Raw genomic sequence first — 17,093 nt, 5'->3', positions numbered from 1 at the left:
CCCTAAATTTAACCCCATTTTCTCATTGATGGCCTTTATGGTTCTAGGGTTTGTATCTAGGTCAGATTTTTCCAGCTCCAGTCATTCAGAAAGTCTGTCTCTTGCACACTTAATGTGTTTTAGTCCTTTATCAGAGATCAGGTATCTGTAGCTCCTTGGTTGTAATTTTGGGTTCTCCATTGGTCTTCATGTCTTTCATGGTACCAATACCAATCTATTTCACTTTCTGTGGCTATATAATTGGTCTTATAGTCTGAGAGTGAAAGGACTCTTTATTTGTTTCCATTTTTAAATGTGTTTTGTTTATCCTGGGCATCATTCCTTTCCATATAAAGTTAGTGATTCGTTTTTCCTTTTCTTTGGAGATTTGCGCTTAGATTTGGATAGTAATTACACTGAATTTGTAAAGTGTTTTGGGTAATACTGACTTTTTCATGATATTTAGTTTTGCTACTCAGGGGCATGAAAAATTGTTCCATTTTTGTAACTCTCCTTTGGTTTCATGTTGCAATGTTTTGTAGTGTTCTTTGTATAAGTCTTTTGTTTCTCTGATAAGATTTAAAATCTTTTGCATCCCTGATAAGATTTATTTCTAGATATTTTATCTTTGGGGGTAGTTATTGCAAATGGTATTGTTCTTTAAAAAAAAATAATTTTATTGGGCTCATACAACTCTTATCACAGTCCATACATACATCATGTATAAAGCACATTTGTACATTCATTGCCCTCATCATTCTCAAAACATTTGCTTCTCACATAAGCCTCTGGCATCAGCTCCTCGTCTTTTCCCCTCCCTTCCCGCTCCCCCTCCCTCATGAATCCTTGACAATTTATAAATTATTTTTTTTGTCATATCTTAACCTGTCCGACATCTGCCTTCACCCACTTTTCTGTTGTCCACCCCCCAGGGAGGACGTTACATGTAGATCCTTATAATCAGTTCCCGCTTTCTACCCCATCCTCCCTCTACTCTCCCTGTATCACCACTCTCACCACTGGTCCTGCAGGGATCATCTGTCATGGATTCTCTGTGTTTCCAGTTGCTATCTACCAGTGTACATCCTCTTGGCTAGCCAGATTTGTAAGGTAGAATTCGGATCATGATAGTGGAGGGGAAGCATTTAGGAACTAGAGGAAAGTTGTATGTTTCATCGTTGCTACACTGCACCCTGACTGGCTCATCTCCTCCCCGTGATCCTTCTGTAGGGGGATGTACAGTTGCCTACAGATGGGCTTTGGGTCCCGACCCCGCACACCCCCTCATTCATTCACTATTATATAATTTTTTGTTCTTTGATGCCTGATACCTCATCCCTTAGACACCTCGTGCTCACACAGGCTGGTTTGCTTCTTCCATGCGGGCTTTGTTGCTTCCAAGTTAGATGGCTGCTTGTTTACCTTCAAGCCTTTAAGACCCCGAATGCTTTATCTTTTGATAGCCGGGCACCATCAGCTTTCATTACCACATTTGCTTATGTACCCGCTTTGTCTTCAGCGATCATGTTGGGAAGGTGAGCATCATGGAATGCTAGGTTAATAGAATAAAGTATTCTTGCATTGAGGGAGTACTTGAGTGGAGGCCCAATGTCCATCTGCTACCTTAATACGAAACCTATAAATATATGCATATAAATCTATTCCCCATCTTCATATATTAATATATTTACATATGTACATGCCTTTATTTAGACCTCGATAAATGCCCTTTGCCTTCTAGTTCTTTCTCCTCTATTTCCTTTGACTTTCCTCTTGTCCCACTGTCATGCTCAGCCCTCATTTGGGTTTCAGTAATTCCTCTTAGTTACATTACCCTTGATCACACCCTACCAGGCCTCCTACACCCTCCTCAACACAAGAGGGGGATCACTTGTTGTTCCCTTGTCCCTGGGTTTGTTAACACCACTTTCTTTTCCCCCACCTCCCCTTCTCCCATGTCCCCCCGAAATTGTCAGTCCCTTTGTTTTCTTCTCCAGATCATTCATCCAGCCTGTCTTATTGAGACAGACCTGCGGAGATAATTAACATGCACAAAGACAAGACAGAACAAAACCAAGCAACAAAACAAAAAAACTACAACACAACAACAAAAAAGAAAAGCTTGTAGTTAGGTCAAGGACTGTTTGTTGGCCTTTAGGAGGGTTTTCTGGTCGAGTCTGATGGGGTGCCCAGACCTGGCCCCAAAGTCTATTTTTGGTATTCCCTGGGGACTTCATTGTTCTGTTCCCCTTGCTTTTCAATTGCCCGCCCCCAGTGTTTTGCCTCGGTGTGGTGGGATCAGATCGGGCGCAATTCCCACATTGGGTCTCCAGTGTTGTCCCGTGTAGGACCATGTGTCAGTGAGGGATGTCGTGTCTCATAGTGGGACCGGCCATATGGTCTTCTCTGGATTGGCTGCTCTGAGCTGGAATATCATCGTCAAGGTTTTGTGGCCCAAGATGTGCTCCACTCCCTCTTCCTATCCCCTCACTTGCTCCTGTGTGCTCCGATCAGACACGTCCCTCTCCCCAAACTGTAACTTCAGTGCTGTCCTTGAAATAAATTCTTCCTGGGGGAGGGGCAGCCGTCCATGTAGTTGGGATTGGGACTGACCCCTCAGACCTCTCCACTGGCTCCCTACTCCATGCTGGCATGTTACACTCACATCCTGGAACACCAGCTGAAGTCTGGTCCCTCTCTCCCTGTGGAGATATAAATGGTTATTGTTCTTTTACATTTCTTTTTGGTGTCATCATCTTTAATATACAAGAATTTGATTTCTCTATGTTGGTCTTATAGCACACTATGTTGCCAAATTTTTCAATCCCAGCAATTTTTAAATTGAATCCTTGGGGTTTCTATAGGATTTTATCATCTGCAAGTAAAGAGAGTTTTGTTTCTCCTGTGCCAAGGCAGATGCCTTTAATACCTTCTTGATGTCTTATGGAATGTGGACCTTAGCACCAGTATCTTTGGCATGTTTCTCTTAGGTCTGTTACTTTAATCAGAGAAGAGTATTATGATCCTCTCTCGAAGGAAAGGTGCAGGATTCACTTACCGAGCTAGAGCCGAGTGTCTTCTGGCCAATGTATTTTTGTATTTTATCAGAGTAGGCATTTATTGGCAGAACAAAGAAAGTATGGGAACATTTGCTTGAGCAAGGCAGAGGCCATGGGTCCACAGAGCCTGGGCTTGCCTGTGGGCACTGCTGACAGGAGGTTGCCCTGACTGGAGAACTGTATCCTGAGCAGTTTCTTATCCTTATTTGTCACTCGTTTCTTCCATAATAAACTCTGTAATTGTGAGTAATGTGTGTGAGTCTGTGTGGTCATTACAATGAATTATTAGCCCTGGCGGAGAATTGGAAAGTCGTTGACTTCCATCTCACAGGAATTGATTTGGATTGATATTGATTCTCCTCCTCCCCGGTGATGAAATCAGAGGTCTGATGCCAACTCCATTTTCATGTATGTATGTCTATAGAGCGACTTCTTTGCCGAGGTGGAATTGTTCATGCAACTCAAGTGATTCCGCTAGTCAGTCACTAGTAAACCGATTTATGAGTTGGGGAGGAAGGGAGAGCACGAGTATTGAATATTGGTGTTCAAGGAGATAGAGAAGATCCAGTCTGACAACACCTGCCTCCTCCAGCAATAGGGTAAGTGATGTTTTATAGGCAAGGAAAGGGGGCTTTCAAGAACGAATCAGTTAACGGGAAAGCTGGTAGTCTCAGGGGAGGAGACCTTCAGGAACATTAATTTAGGTGGTCAAGTTTAAGGCAGGCTGTCTCCTTCTTAAATTGTTGTCTTTGCTCGGAGGGCCTTGTCCACATTTCAGCTGCAGGTATTGTCAGGTAGTTCTTCCCGTCAATGGGAAGTGGGCCTCCTTCTAAAGAGAAACAGCAAAGATTTGTCTAACAGAATGACAAGATTGACACAAAAAGGAAGCCCCAGGGTCTTGCCAGCGTCCACTATGGCTTCACAGTGAATGGATGTATAAGTTTGAAGGTTTTGCTAGCCACTCTCCAGCTGTGGTACGACCGACGTTCCCACCAGTGTTCCCCTAGACCTTCCTCAGGCTGCGACCCTTGCATACAGTTCCTCGTGTATGGTGACGCCCCATCCATAAAATTATTTTCATTGCTACTTCATCACTGTCATCTTGCTACTGTGATGAATCGGGAGACCCCGGTGAAAGAGTCTTTCGACCCCCAAAGGGGTTGCGACCCATAGGTTGAGAACCGCAGTGGTAATATCCTCGGCATCTCTGGTATCAAATGTTCAGTGTTTTGCCCATCTGGATGGAGCAAGGTTACCAGAGTAATCAGACACGGAGTGGGGTGGGGCACACTGGAACGATGGGGGGCAGGGAGTGGGGTGATGACACAAGAGCAGATACCTATACTTTATTCTGAATTATAGGCTATAGTACAAAAGTGTTTAAGTGCCCAGGGGACACTGAGTTGTTGTTGTTGTTTTCTGAAAGAGGGTGGTAGGCCAAATAAGGTTGGGACCTTATGATCTGAAGGATTAAAAACAATGCTGTTTTAGTGTGGATTTTCTTATTACAAAAATGGAGCCACTTTTTGTTTGAGCTATTTTCTTATTGCTGTGCTGCTCTTTCCTTGCTCATTTTGTCTCTTGGGTGGTTGACCTTTTTTGAACCTATATCTGAAAGGTACACATGCATACACAGACACATACGTTACACCCTTTGTGGTATGAATTGGAATATCTCACCCCGGTTTTGTATTTGTCTTTTGACTTTGATTATGGTTTTCCCCTCCACATGTAGATATTTCTATTACACAAACAAACAAAGAAACCCAAAGCATAGCAGTGTAAATAACTTTCAAGAAAGCACGCATCAGATGGTAAAATTAAAAGGGCCTTGGGGGAAAATAAGGACCAAGGAACTGCCACAGAAGAATTTTATCAAGGAACTAGGTAAAGGCCTTTGAGAAGTGTCTACAGGAAGGATTATTTATTGAGCTGATATCGAACATTCACTTGGTGTCAGGAACTGTGCCCAGAAGCACAAAGCAAGACACAGTCCTTGTTTTTAGAGTATCAAACATAATCAAAGACTCAAAAGTATAAAATTGCAGTTGACTGTGGACTCTATTCTGTGAGGAAATATCACAGAGAGTTAATTTAAGGAAATCAGTTGGTGAGGAGCTGTATAGGAATCCAGTAACAAGGAGGGGAGAAGGAGCCAACAAGGAGAAGTAATAGCTTGCTGCTCGGGGAGGTCTTGAGCTTGAGGAACGGAAAGGAGGCCCATGTATCTGGGGGAGAGGAAAAGCAAGATGGGCGTAGGGAGGCAGCAGGAGCCAGGCCTGGCTCTGGCTGGGTGTGGAAGGAGTTCCTGCCCACCCATTGTAGTTGGTGACAGGCCTCTTGTCTGGCATCCCATGTCCTGCTGCGCTGAAGAGGTTAAATTCCAGCACCTCCAGCCTCAGGCGGTGGTGGACCAGGGGTGAGGTTCACAAGGGGATGGCCCCGACTGGAGGCAGAGCAGGGACTGTGAAGGGGTGGGTCCTGTCATGGCAACTGGATGAGTGAGCTTAGGGGTTGACTGGGAGAGACAAGGAAGCATTCCACTTTCTCATCACCAGCCCCGGTATGCACTTGTATTGTCCAGCGGCTGTCTCAATTAAAGGCTGTTTCCAAAAGTTCAGAAAAGCTGTACTTTGTTAGATGAGATGACCCTCCACACACCTGTCTCCTCTCTCCTCTTTCACTTTCCTTTACCTTCTTCTAAATTGTATTTAGTTCACTTTTTATAAAACAGTTTTATTAACACTTCATCCACCTGCCATACAATTCAGAAATTCAATATCAAGAAGAGTTCATATAATTCATATCAAGAAGAGCTGTAAAGTCAGCACCACAGTCGATTCTAGAACCGTCTTCCTCGCACTCATTGTCATTCATGTCATTCTTTTTCTAGCTGTGACAAAAACATACGCAACGAAAACACTCTCCAATTCCACGACGTCTACATGTATCATGCCCTTGGTTACTCTCTTCATGTTGTACAGCCATTATCGATAGCCTTTTCCAAATTATTCCACCACCATGGACATAGCTGTTTCCTCTTCACCCATGGCAACCACCAGTCAAGTCTGGTTTCCTTTAAGTAGTTTTCTTGATACAGTATTCACAGATCTCATATGGTTAAATCACTTTTAAAAAGAGTTGTGTATACAGCAGCACAATCAGTTCTAATGTTCCCTCCCTGCTCCCACATTCATTGTTTGCTCCAGAAATCCTCTCATCCACCCACCCACAGTCCTGATAAACCACTGCCACAGTTATTGTCTCTATGCATCCATTCTGTGCTTCACAGACTGGGAAACCCAACAGAAACTGTAAGAAACCAAACCAAAACAAAACAGTGATAGTATAAAGATAAAAATAAAATTAAAGAGTAAGAAACAAAAGACAACCATCAATATTTTAAAAGCCAGAGAAGAAATTTCTGTCGGGGAATACAATGTCAAGAAGCTTGAGCCTAGAGCAAATGCAGGCTGGATCCAGAGGGAGGTCAACTGACCAAGTATCATATTACACCATAGTTTGACACACCATCATCATGATGATTGAATTTCCAAAGGAAGGGAGGTGTTAAATATGACTTCTAAGTTTCTGTTGTGGTAGAGAGTGATACCATTTGGTGAATTATTGTACTCTGAAAGGCAACTCGATTTGGCAGGATGATATTTTGGATGAACCGAGTTTAAGTGCTTTTGAGTGAAACAAGCAGTGAAGTTATCAATTGAATGAAGCTCTGTAGCTCAGAGACCTTTCAAAAGCAAATCGCCTTTCCTGCCTCATCAGTGGATTTGAAGTAGTTTGGTTAGGTAGTCAAGTACTTAACCATTGTGTCATCCACAAACAGGATTGTCTTTCATCAGAATTGACTTGCTGGCAACCAACCAGAGCTTTGGAGACTGGACTTGGGCTTCCAGTAGGTAATTGGAAGACGTCTCTGTAAATGGGCTGGCACACTCTAGGCCAAGGGGGTAGAAAGCGAAGAACAGCAGGACTTTATTTAGAACTCTGAGTCTGGATCAACTTGAGCAACGAGAAGTATGAACTCATAAAATATGCAATGAAATAGCAACCAGAAAGACTGGAGGAGAAAACAGAAAAATTTGGGGTCATGGTAGCCAAGGAAACAGAAGAGAAACTGCCAACCGAGTTAACTTATGCTGCATTGTCCCGAAATTGGTGACGGCAGGAAAATACCGGCTGCATTTGATGTCATGGAGGTTGTCGTTGACCTTCAAGAGAACGTTACAGGGGTGAGCTCCAATGCATTTGCAGTGGGTTGAGGAACAAGTAAGAGGAAAAGTGGAAGCAGTAAGATATCAGTGTCTCTCGTAAGAGGTTAGAGAAGGGAATTTACTGGCGGAGTATGGTAGGTCTGTGCTTTGTTAAATGCAAGACTCTGAAGATATAAATGCTAAAATGCACAATAAGCAATTTTAAGGTTCTGGGAAAGTGGAAGGGAATGGGATTTTCAAAGCTTCGCTGGAACGGGAGAGATAGGTTCCATTGTGAGCAAGGAAGAAAGGAAAGTTAGCTGAGAACAGAGGTCAGCGGATGTAGATATTGGGATGCAGGAGTCAATGATTTCTGTATGTTTTCTGTCTTCTCTGTAAAAAGGTAAGGCTACTGGGAGTCTCAGGAGAGGATGGAAGCTTTGAAGTTTGAAGAGAAGAAACTTTTGAAATAATCCTGTATTCCCTGGGGATTGGGTGACCAAAGAAATGCAGTCAGCTTCCTGAAAGGGGTCTGGTCTATTTGATATTGGTGTCATGCCTAGCTTCAGGGGGGCTTCAAAAATTCATGGAAACTTTTTACTATCTTTTAATTTTAATTTGCCATCATGTTTTTGAAGCTCCCTCCCAATGTGTGACTCTGCTCCATGTGTCTCGTGCTTCCATAGTCGTCTTCTCTGTCGTTGTACAGAAAGTAAATCACTGGGCTGTCCAGAGTGGGTACAGGTTAATAAAAACGAGGACCAAGAGTATAGTCAAAAGTTAGCCGGTCGAATATAATCCGGGTCAGAAAAGAAAGTGAAGATGGATTGGGAGCACATGTCAGGTAGTCAACTAGCAGCCATTCCCAAGAAATGGAATAACTATCAGAGTGGAAGTACTTGGATGAGCAAGTAGGAGTACGAGCAGGTTGTGAAAGCCTTAGGTTGGATGAGATGCTGTTGAATCTAGTGATCTTTCATTTTTGAAAGGCTGTTGTGCAGATGCTGAGGCTGGACAGTGAGGGGTGGGGCACCCATCTTGGGGATGCAGGAAAGGAAGGTGGGTCCCCCTGTTCCTGATCGTACCAACTAGTCAAGGGTCCTCAGAGTTGCGGCTATTCTCTTGGAAGCTCCAGGAGGCCACAGGGACAGTGTGTGGACTCTGGTTGTGAAGGATGTCTACACTGGCTGGCTGGTAGTCTGATCCAGGTCCTGTCACTCCTTTGCATCTCTTTTTCATTAGATAAACTTTATTGCATCAAAGCATCACAAACAGGTTTAAGGGACCATCGAGCCTGTGGCTGGACACCTCTTAGATCTTCTCATCAGCTTATTGAATGGTTCCTTTTTCAGAAACATAGATGCCATCTGAAATATTTCAGATGGTCTTGTTTTAACTGTCATGGTTTGCTGAATTAAAGCAGCTGAATTTGATACAAGCTCAATGCTGTTAACTTCAAGAATGAATTCCTCTTTCTAGATTTGAGAAAAGGCACAAGCAACGCCTGTCCACTTGCGAACACTCTAGGATGTTTTTTCACCTAAGAAGTTAAGAATTTCAACCAGAGACCCATTCTCATGAATAACAGCACTGATGGGGAGTAGGCACACGCAGACCTACTCTTGTATCGGCAGCCCAGTGTGACACCCTTGATCATGTTCTGAACATGCCTACAGATTGTGCGGACTGTAGCCAGTTCCTTTCTAGTTCCCCACCATTCGTCAACTCAAAGCCCCCTGTTTTTCTTTCCAAGGAGCCTCAGTTCTATGTTGATGTGATTGAAGTCCCTCTGTAGGGTTCCTTCACCATAATGGCGTCCTCCTTCAGGGTGATGTTGGCATTCTCTGGAATAGCGATGCTGAGAATGGGCTTCATTCTTGCAGCAGCTGCAGCAAAAAAGGCTATTGCCTCTGCCTTTTGAGCAATGTCATACGTTTATGAGCGCATGCCTAGAGCTGTAGTCAGTGACTAGAACCAAGGGCACTAACTGGCTACTAAGGAACTTGAACTACTGATTTAGTTTTATCCTCCGGTTTCCACGAATAGGACTCTAGATAATAGCAAGGCTAATAGATAAGTGAAGCTAGCAAGAGTGCCCATGGATGCTAAGTGTTATGTGTGAAATGACCTCTTTCCAGTTATTGTAGGGGCTGTGTTGGAAATTCCGTCAGAGAAATAAAAAGCTTGCTGGATAAGTGAGTACCCCAGAACTGGAGAGATGGGCCATGGCACACAGAGGGGTCCCTGGGACAGGGATGGACATGATACAGTCAATGCACTCATTGTCCTTTGGGAAGCTGAGGGGAATGGGATCTTGGGACAAGGGCTGGCTGTTTGCAGCAAAAGGGGGACTATGTGAGGAGGGCCACAACTTTTCACCTCAGCATCTAGGGTGATAGTCTAGTGTTTTTCCTGTGCTGGGTTATAAAGAGCTAGTTAGAGATGGATGTTTAATGAGTGGCAGAGGTTTAGAGGATATGTTTTTAGGGCTTTTGGTTTTGGTTTTTTTTACCTTTTTATTGTGAGGTGAAGGTTGAGAGAACATATCAATTTTACATTTAAAAAATAAGCATCCATTTAAATCCCCTCAATGTTCTATTGCTTATCTTCCGTATCCTCCCTGTGTTTCCTATTTCCACCACCCCCACCTTCCCTAACCCTCTGCACTTTGTTCTTGGGGAAATGCTCCCTTTTGATCTTAAATGGTTGATTATTTCCCTAGAGTTCCAGACCTGAAAGATGACTAAGGGCTATAGTCTTGGGTATTCTACCCATCCCTATCTGACCAGGAAGTCTGGTCTCTTTTAACATGTTGAGTTCTGGTCTACATTTTTTTTCTCACTCTGCCCAGGACCAGAAGGTCCAATGGGATCCTGGGATCCCTTTCAGAGCAGTTTATAGTGGCAACCAAGCACATTTTTACTCCTGCTCCCCACCACCTCCCCACCCTCTTGCTTCCACTACTGTTGTACATAGCTATCTAGTTCTTCTGGTTTCAAATAATTTCTGATTAAAAGTTGATTATGTTCTCTAGTCTGGGTAGACTAGAGAAACAAATTCATAGACATTCATGTTTATAAGAAAGAGGTTTATTTACAAGAGCAATTGAATATTGAGAAAACATTCCAGCCCAGTCCAGATCAAGACCATAAGTCCAATATTAGCCCAGATGTCCGATTCCAATCTGTAAAGTCCTCCTCAGACTCACGAAATACATGCAATGACGCCGAATGCAGGAGGATCACAGGCCAGTGGGTTGGAAGTCTTCTGGATCCAGTGGTGGTGTAAGCGTCTCAGCACTGGCAGGGGTCTCTCCATGGCTTCAAGCCCCAGAGGTCTGGTTGCATTAGGGTAGGTCCACGTGGCTTCTCCAGCTCCCAGAGCATAGCGCCACGTGTCTTGTCAGTAGAGCGTCTCTCAGGGACTGAGCAGAGAGAGAGAAGTGTCTCCCGTCTCCAAGGAGGAAAATACAGGAGTTCCCAGAATCCTCAGGAGAAGGCCATGCCCACACAGAGGCCTCATTGGTTATAACTTGATTGACAGGCCAGCCTCCACCCCTTCACTCGTAATCCTCTCAAATTGACACCAGATTATGTAACTACCACACTAATTATCACCAAAGTGTTAAACAAAAACTCTCACTCGCTGCTGTCAGGTTGGTCCGACTCATAGCTGCTGGGTCTGTGAAATCGGGTGTTCGATAACCTCTACTACCTCCATGACTCCATTTCATTCTGCAGAATGAGACTTTTTGTTTGGATGCACGTGCCCGCCGTATGGCGAGAACTGCAATTCATGTGAATTGCCTAATTTCCAAGCCAAGCCGGAGGTTAATGACCAACCCAAGCGCAGTTCCCTTGTGGTTCCCATTTGAATAGTTGAAACACCAAGAGCCCTCCTCTGGCCAGCCGCCCTGGCTGGCTTTGATCTGTCATTGGAGAATGCTGTTTCTTTTCATTGGTTAAAGGCAAATACAGTCAGGGCATCCTTACAGAATACATCAGCCGAGGGAGTCAAAGTTGCTTTATTTTCTTCCCGCGGAAACGTTTCATTTTCTCTAAGGCAAAAAGTCTACTGTGTCTGACAAGTTGCTTGCTGCCAGTCGAAATGTCACTGTGCCAGGGACTGTGTCCTCTGGAAACACCTGACCCGGCGGCATTGTCAGGCGGTTACGAGCATCTGTGTTAACCCGAGAGGTAATCCTGTGCACTTTCCTGTGTGTAGACTGGTGATGTACATTGAGCGAGACAGCAGGAAGACCTCCCCAGGCAAGGAGCAGCAGGGCGGCAACGCGTACCTGTCCCAGTGCCTGGACCTCCTCATCCGCCACATCGCGCAGGGACTGCCACGCATCCTGGGTAAATCGCAGGCGCGCCTGCGTTTCCTTTCTGCCACCTGGCCTCGCCCCTTTTGCTGTTCTCGCGGGACACGTTTCAAGGTTCAAATGTCCCTTCCCCGTCTTTGTCATTATTTTCCTCAGCCGGATGGTTGAGGCAGAGAGCAGGCTGCGGCCCCGTGGCGTGCTGTCTGCGGTAAACAGACCGTCTGGGAAAACAAACACGGAGAATGTTTTCACGGTGCACACTGTGCTTTCTCGGTTCCTTTTGGTATTTTGGTCTCCCGAGATTCCTTCCTAATCCTGAAGGCATTTTGTCCGCTGTGAAGTTTGAGCTGCCTGTCTTTTTATACCATTCAGACAATTTCAAAATGTGTAGGCATGAACATCTCATGCTAATCTTGATATTGAGTTTAATGTTTTCAGTTTGCAAATTTCTTCAGTTTGAAAAATGATCTTAAAAAAAAATAGTTCACTCATCCCAGAGAGAACTGTGCAATCATGACCACATTTGAAAAATTGTCTTTGGGATAAAATGATCTGATAATGATTTGCAAAGCGTATCTATTACAGCTGAAACGCCCGTATTTCCTTGCTATTTGCAGGGACTGAAAGAACCCAAGAAGTAGGTGCTTTTGCTTCCAACCCCATTCCATGATTGTCCAGCAGATGTAGCTGTAAACCAGAAATCTTTACATTGTTAAACTGGGTCCAAGGCATTGTGGTAAAATCAACTCACAGACAGAAACTCCAAATATTAAAGTAATGAAACTATCCTCATGACTGATTCATACCTATACTTGGGGAGGGTTTTTTGTTTTTCCAGACTGCTCATTAGGTCAGAGCAACCATACCTTGGATAATGGTGAATACCGGCCAGAGTCTCTCACTTCTTTGCTTGCCCAGGCCACCCCCTTCGTATTCTAGTAACTTCCCATGATGGTGTGTGGCAGCCTCTCACCTCATCCCTGCGCTGGTCTGCTCCACAGGTGACATTCTGAACGCCCTGGCGAGTGTTTCTGGCCGCAAGCACCCGTCAACAGTGCAAGTGAAGCAGCTGAAGCTCTGCCTCCCCCTGATGCCTATTGTGCTTCACCTGGTGACTTCTCAGGTAACCTCTCCCTAGGGAAAAGAAGAATATACATATGGCTCCTTGCTTTAAGCACTGGAGCTGAGCCCCCTTTAGGCCAGCAAAGCATTTCCTTTCTTTCTTTCTTGAACTGCAATTGCTCGTGCCCCTGAGGATTTCATCTGTGGCACCTCCCATCTTACAGGTATTTCGACCGCAGGTTGTCACGGAGGAGTTCCTCTTCAGTTACGGAACTATTCTCGTAAGTAGCGCCCAATGCCCCTTCACCTTCCTCAGAAAAATGGAGCCGTCTCTACGCTGTGCGGAATTGGTGTCGGGAGGAGTAATTTAAAATCCTAGTGGTATTTATTTGTCTCTAGGGAGTGACCTTTTTGTATTTTTATCTGTTGACTGTAATAAAATTTGACATTTGGAGGAAAACACATTCTCTTCTGATAATGTATTTTGTTCAGAGACAGCCTCAAGCAGGGTAAGTTAAGTCCAGAGACACACTCTCATAGATTCTGGCTTTAAAAATCATTAAAAAAATGTTTTTTTTAATTATAAATTAAAAATTTAATAAAATTTAATAAAAAAAATAAAATTTAATTATAAAACGAACGCTAAGAAAGTTCTAATTTTTTAAAAAATAATAAAATGCTAATAATGTTCTAACATTATTTGTTGTCTTATATTGCCAGCCATGTGGCACTGTGTTTTTTTTCCTTAAAAAATTTTTTTGTGCACTGCCTTTTTATAATGACATTTCTCTAAGTTAAGCTCAATTAATTTTTTTAAAAACTATAATTAGAGTGACAGATAGTGGTGGAAAACACTTCCTTATGCTATCTTTCACGTCCGCCTTTGCTCCCCTAAAAAGAGTCTTTTAGTTCGGCTTTTCCCTCATGAATTATATGACCCGGCTTCCTTGCCTGGAACGGTTGCAGTGTTCGTCGTTGATAGAGCGTTGAGCGGCACAAAAGGGAAAGCCGTTTGTCAGACTGCATCTCCCTCTCACTTTGATACTGGTGATGAGCGCTCACCCCGGCTTTCAGAAATGCCAGCCAGTCTCTAGTTAAAACGAAGGCGGCATCTCAATTTTATTGCCAGTGTGGAGCTAAAAAAAAAAGGATTGCCACTGGCAAGTGAGAATCTCGTTTGCTAGGAGGTTCGTCCCAGGGTGAAGTGTGCCGTTTTGAAGCACAGATGTGCAGTGGGGACACCCTGTCTGTTACGAAGCAGCGTGCTCAGGCAACGCAGGAGATGTTTCTCCTTGGGCTCGGTTTCAAACCTTTATTGTTTAAGTGCGGCAAAACCCAAATTCTAGACAGTGTGCAATTCTGGGCACACATTCATGAATTCGCTGATTAGAAATCCACTTCTAACCTCCTTTCGTTCTCGGCATCATTTTAGCATGACTATCATTCTGCGTTTATAATCCATTGCCCTTGACACATCGATGCCTGAACCATAGGCTTTTGACCTTGCAGCCCACCTTGGGACATTTCGGCACAGGCTTAGCTTGTGTGCAGACACGTATATTTGGTGTAGAAATATGTTCTTTGTGTTCCTTATCTCTTTCTCATGTTCTTTACCTTTCACTTCCTGCATTTCTTGAATGCCTTTGACGTTTCCAAAGAAGGACCAGGTGTCTCCAACAGGAACGTCGCTAGGACTTGCCAGCAGTTACTCTTAGGCATTTTGCTCCTGGCAAATCCCTGCTCAGAGATGAGAGAGGAGATCACCGGAGGAAGGGCTTCCCCACCTTCTCACAGGAGAAGACAGGTATTCCAGAGAGTTTCCTCAATATGGGCACCTTTGTTGTTGTTCGGTGCTATGAGTCGGTCCGGACCCATAGCGACCCTGTGCACAACAGAGTCAAATACTACACGGTCCTGCGCCATCCTCACAATTGTTCCTGTGCGTGAGCCTATTGTTGCAGCCACTATTTCAATGTCGATCCATCTTGTTGAGGGACTTCCTCTTTTCCGCTGCCCCTCCACGTTACCAAGTTTCATTCTGTTGTGCATAGGGTCGCTATGGGTCGGAACAGAACTGCAGTTGTTTTGTGTAGAGTATTTTTGTTTTGTTCACTTTTAGAATATTATGTGAACACCTACACCATAATTCTATGAACACATTCCTCCACTCATGAAAGTTTGTAAGCCGGACACTTCATGGCTTTATGACTCCCCATTTTGGGTATCTGATTTCTACACTGCCCATTTGTATCAGACCAGTGCTGCGAGGAGACAGCATATTCTTTGATGTGAAGAGTCTTCATTCCAGTTGGACCTTGTGAGTCCGCATCCTTAAGCAAAGTCAAATCAGGACAGGCCATCCATAAAGTCAGCACCAAGATGCATTGATTCACAGGCTTTAAAATCTTTTCTTTGTTGGGTTGGGTTTTGGTCCACTCATTGTGGGCTGCCTTGCTTAGCCTCCCAAGGATGCCCCTTGGCCACCTCGCCTTTTGACCATGGACCCTGTCACAAATTCTCAACAACCCTAGCTCCCTTGGGTGAGGTCATGCCATAGACTCAGGTTCCACACGACTCTATACACTTCAGACCAGCCAACCCACTCTCGCCTTCTCCTTTAGTGTCTATGAACCAGGACCATGGGTGTCAGTGGCCAGACTTAACCTGTCCCTCTATTGCTGCTTTTCTCCCACTTCAATTTAACAAGTGGTTCCAGGTAGTCACCTAGCGAGCTTTTCAGGCTGCCCACAGGCTGTCTTTCACTTTCAGTCCTAGGAAGGAGAGGTTCTTCATGGCTCCAATTTTTTTCCAGCTTCAGGTACAAACCACCAGTTCAAAATTTAAAAATCCAAGAGGCTCCTTTTTCTCTCCTCAATCTGTCAACAGCTTTCTCAGCAAGTCTTTTCAAATGCAAATGTACCAAGCACTCATGGAACTGGGTGGGGCTTATATTTTCAGGGCCTTCTTTGCAGGCATGTCCTATATCCATTTAAAGATCTAATTTAATGGCTGAAGGCAGTAGACATACAAACGCTATTCATACTTCCCAATAATCATTTCTATCGCTCATTATATCAATAAGTGGAAGAAATCAATATAATCCTTGTACAGCCCGATCCTAAACACATTCTTCAAACAGTCAACTTTAATCCTTATGTAAACTATCTCATTCATAGGCAATATGGCCTGAGGCCTCTGGCTGCATCAAGCCAGGGTGGCACCTTCTGTCATCCATTTTGACTAGGCAGCATCGTCTCAGAGTTCAATGGGTCACTCTGTCCCCTGAGCTCAAAATTTACATTTATTACATTTATTTTTTGCCATTTCAAACAGGAATAACAAAAGACAACTTCTTGGAAGCAAAACCTTCACTTCCCATGGCCTTTCCAGAAATCAGTTGAGTAAACTGTGTGGCCTTTCTGACCTCTGTCTAGCCAAGAAAGAAAACCACTGTAAGGCAGAAGGGAAACAAGCGTCCGTTCTTCTCCGTCTTCATGATTTGTTACACTAGTGCCCCGATTCACAGGTACCATAATGTGCTAGGCTGGGCGGACTAGAAAAACAAATCCAATGACACTCATAGATGTGGAAGAAAGAGCTTATGGCAAGAGGTAATTGTGTATCAGTAAGACACCGCAGCTCAGTCTAGACCAGTGGTTCTCAACCTAACTCATGCTGAGGCCCTTTCATACAGTTCCTCGTGTTGTGGTGATCCCCCCAACCATAAAATTATTTTTGTTGCTACTTCATCACTATCATTTTGCTACTGTTATGAATTGTCATGTAAATATCTGATATGTAGGATGTATTTTTATTGTTACAAATTGAACATAATTAAAGCATAGTGATTCATTACAAAAGCAATATATAATTATATATTGTGAAATATTTATTTGTAATGACAAATCAATGAAATGTCTTAAAACATGGTGTAGCATGGCTAACAGTCTTCGTGCCGGGTACTCGTCTGTGGTCATATCTGTATGTGGGCAGACCTGTCTGGAGACGGATAGAAGAGTTGTGTCTCGGTTCCTAAGACCATCGGAAATATGTGTTTTTTGATGGTCTTAGGCAGCCCCTACGAAAGAGTCAGGTTGAGAACCACTGGTTTAGGCCAAGCTGATAAGTCCAATACTAATCCATAAGTCCCTGTCAGACTCACAAAGCCATATGCAATGATGTAGAATCCATGAACATCACCAGCCGGCAGGTGCAAAGCCTTGTGGATCCAATGGCAGTAGATGCATCTCCAGGGCTCCCACAGGTCTCCAGCAGGTCTCTGAGTGGCTCACCAGCAGGAAGATGAAGGCAGAGAGAGAGAGAGGGAGGGAGGTTCTAAGGACCTTCCTCATGAGAAGGCCATGCCCACAAGGAGGCACCATCAGGCTGTGATCTGATTGTCAGGCTAGACTCCAGCCCTAAACTTTAGGTTGACGTGAAATTATTTAACCACTACAC

General features: G+C 44.1%; 1 protein-coding gene across 1 annotated transcript in view; it reads left to right on the top strand.

Moving 5' to 3' along the window:
* Positions 1-17,093, top strand: part of ULK4 (unc-51 like kinase 4) — a 606,607-nt gene that overhangs the window by 132,081 nt on the left and 457,433 nt on the right. The window contains exons 23-25 of the mRNA XM_030886939.2: positions 11,474-11,607; positions 12,575-12,696; positions 12,860-12,916. Of these exons, the coding sequence (XP_030742799.2) occupies positions 11,474-11,607; positions 12,575-12,696; positions 12,860-12,916 (313 nt within the window). The remainder of the gene's footprint in view (positions 1-11,473; positions 11,608-12,574; positions 12,697-12,859; positions 12,917-17,093) is intronic.

Source organism: Echinops telfairi, unplaced genomic scaffold (assembly GCF_000313985.2).
Source record: "Echinops telfairi isolate 266 unplaced genomic scaffold, ASM31398v2 ScPeMD7_4225;HRSCAF=4972, whole genome shotgun sequence".
Taxonomy (NCBI): Eukaryota; Metazoa; Chordata; class Mammalia; order Afrosoricida; family Tenrecidae; genus Echinops; species Echinops telfairi.
This window is presented reverse-complemented; position numbering and strand designations above follow the sequence as displayed.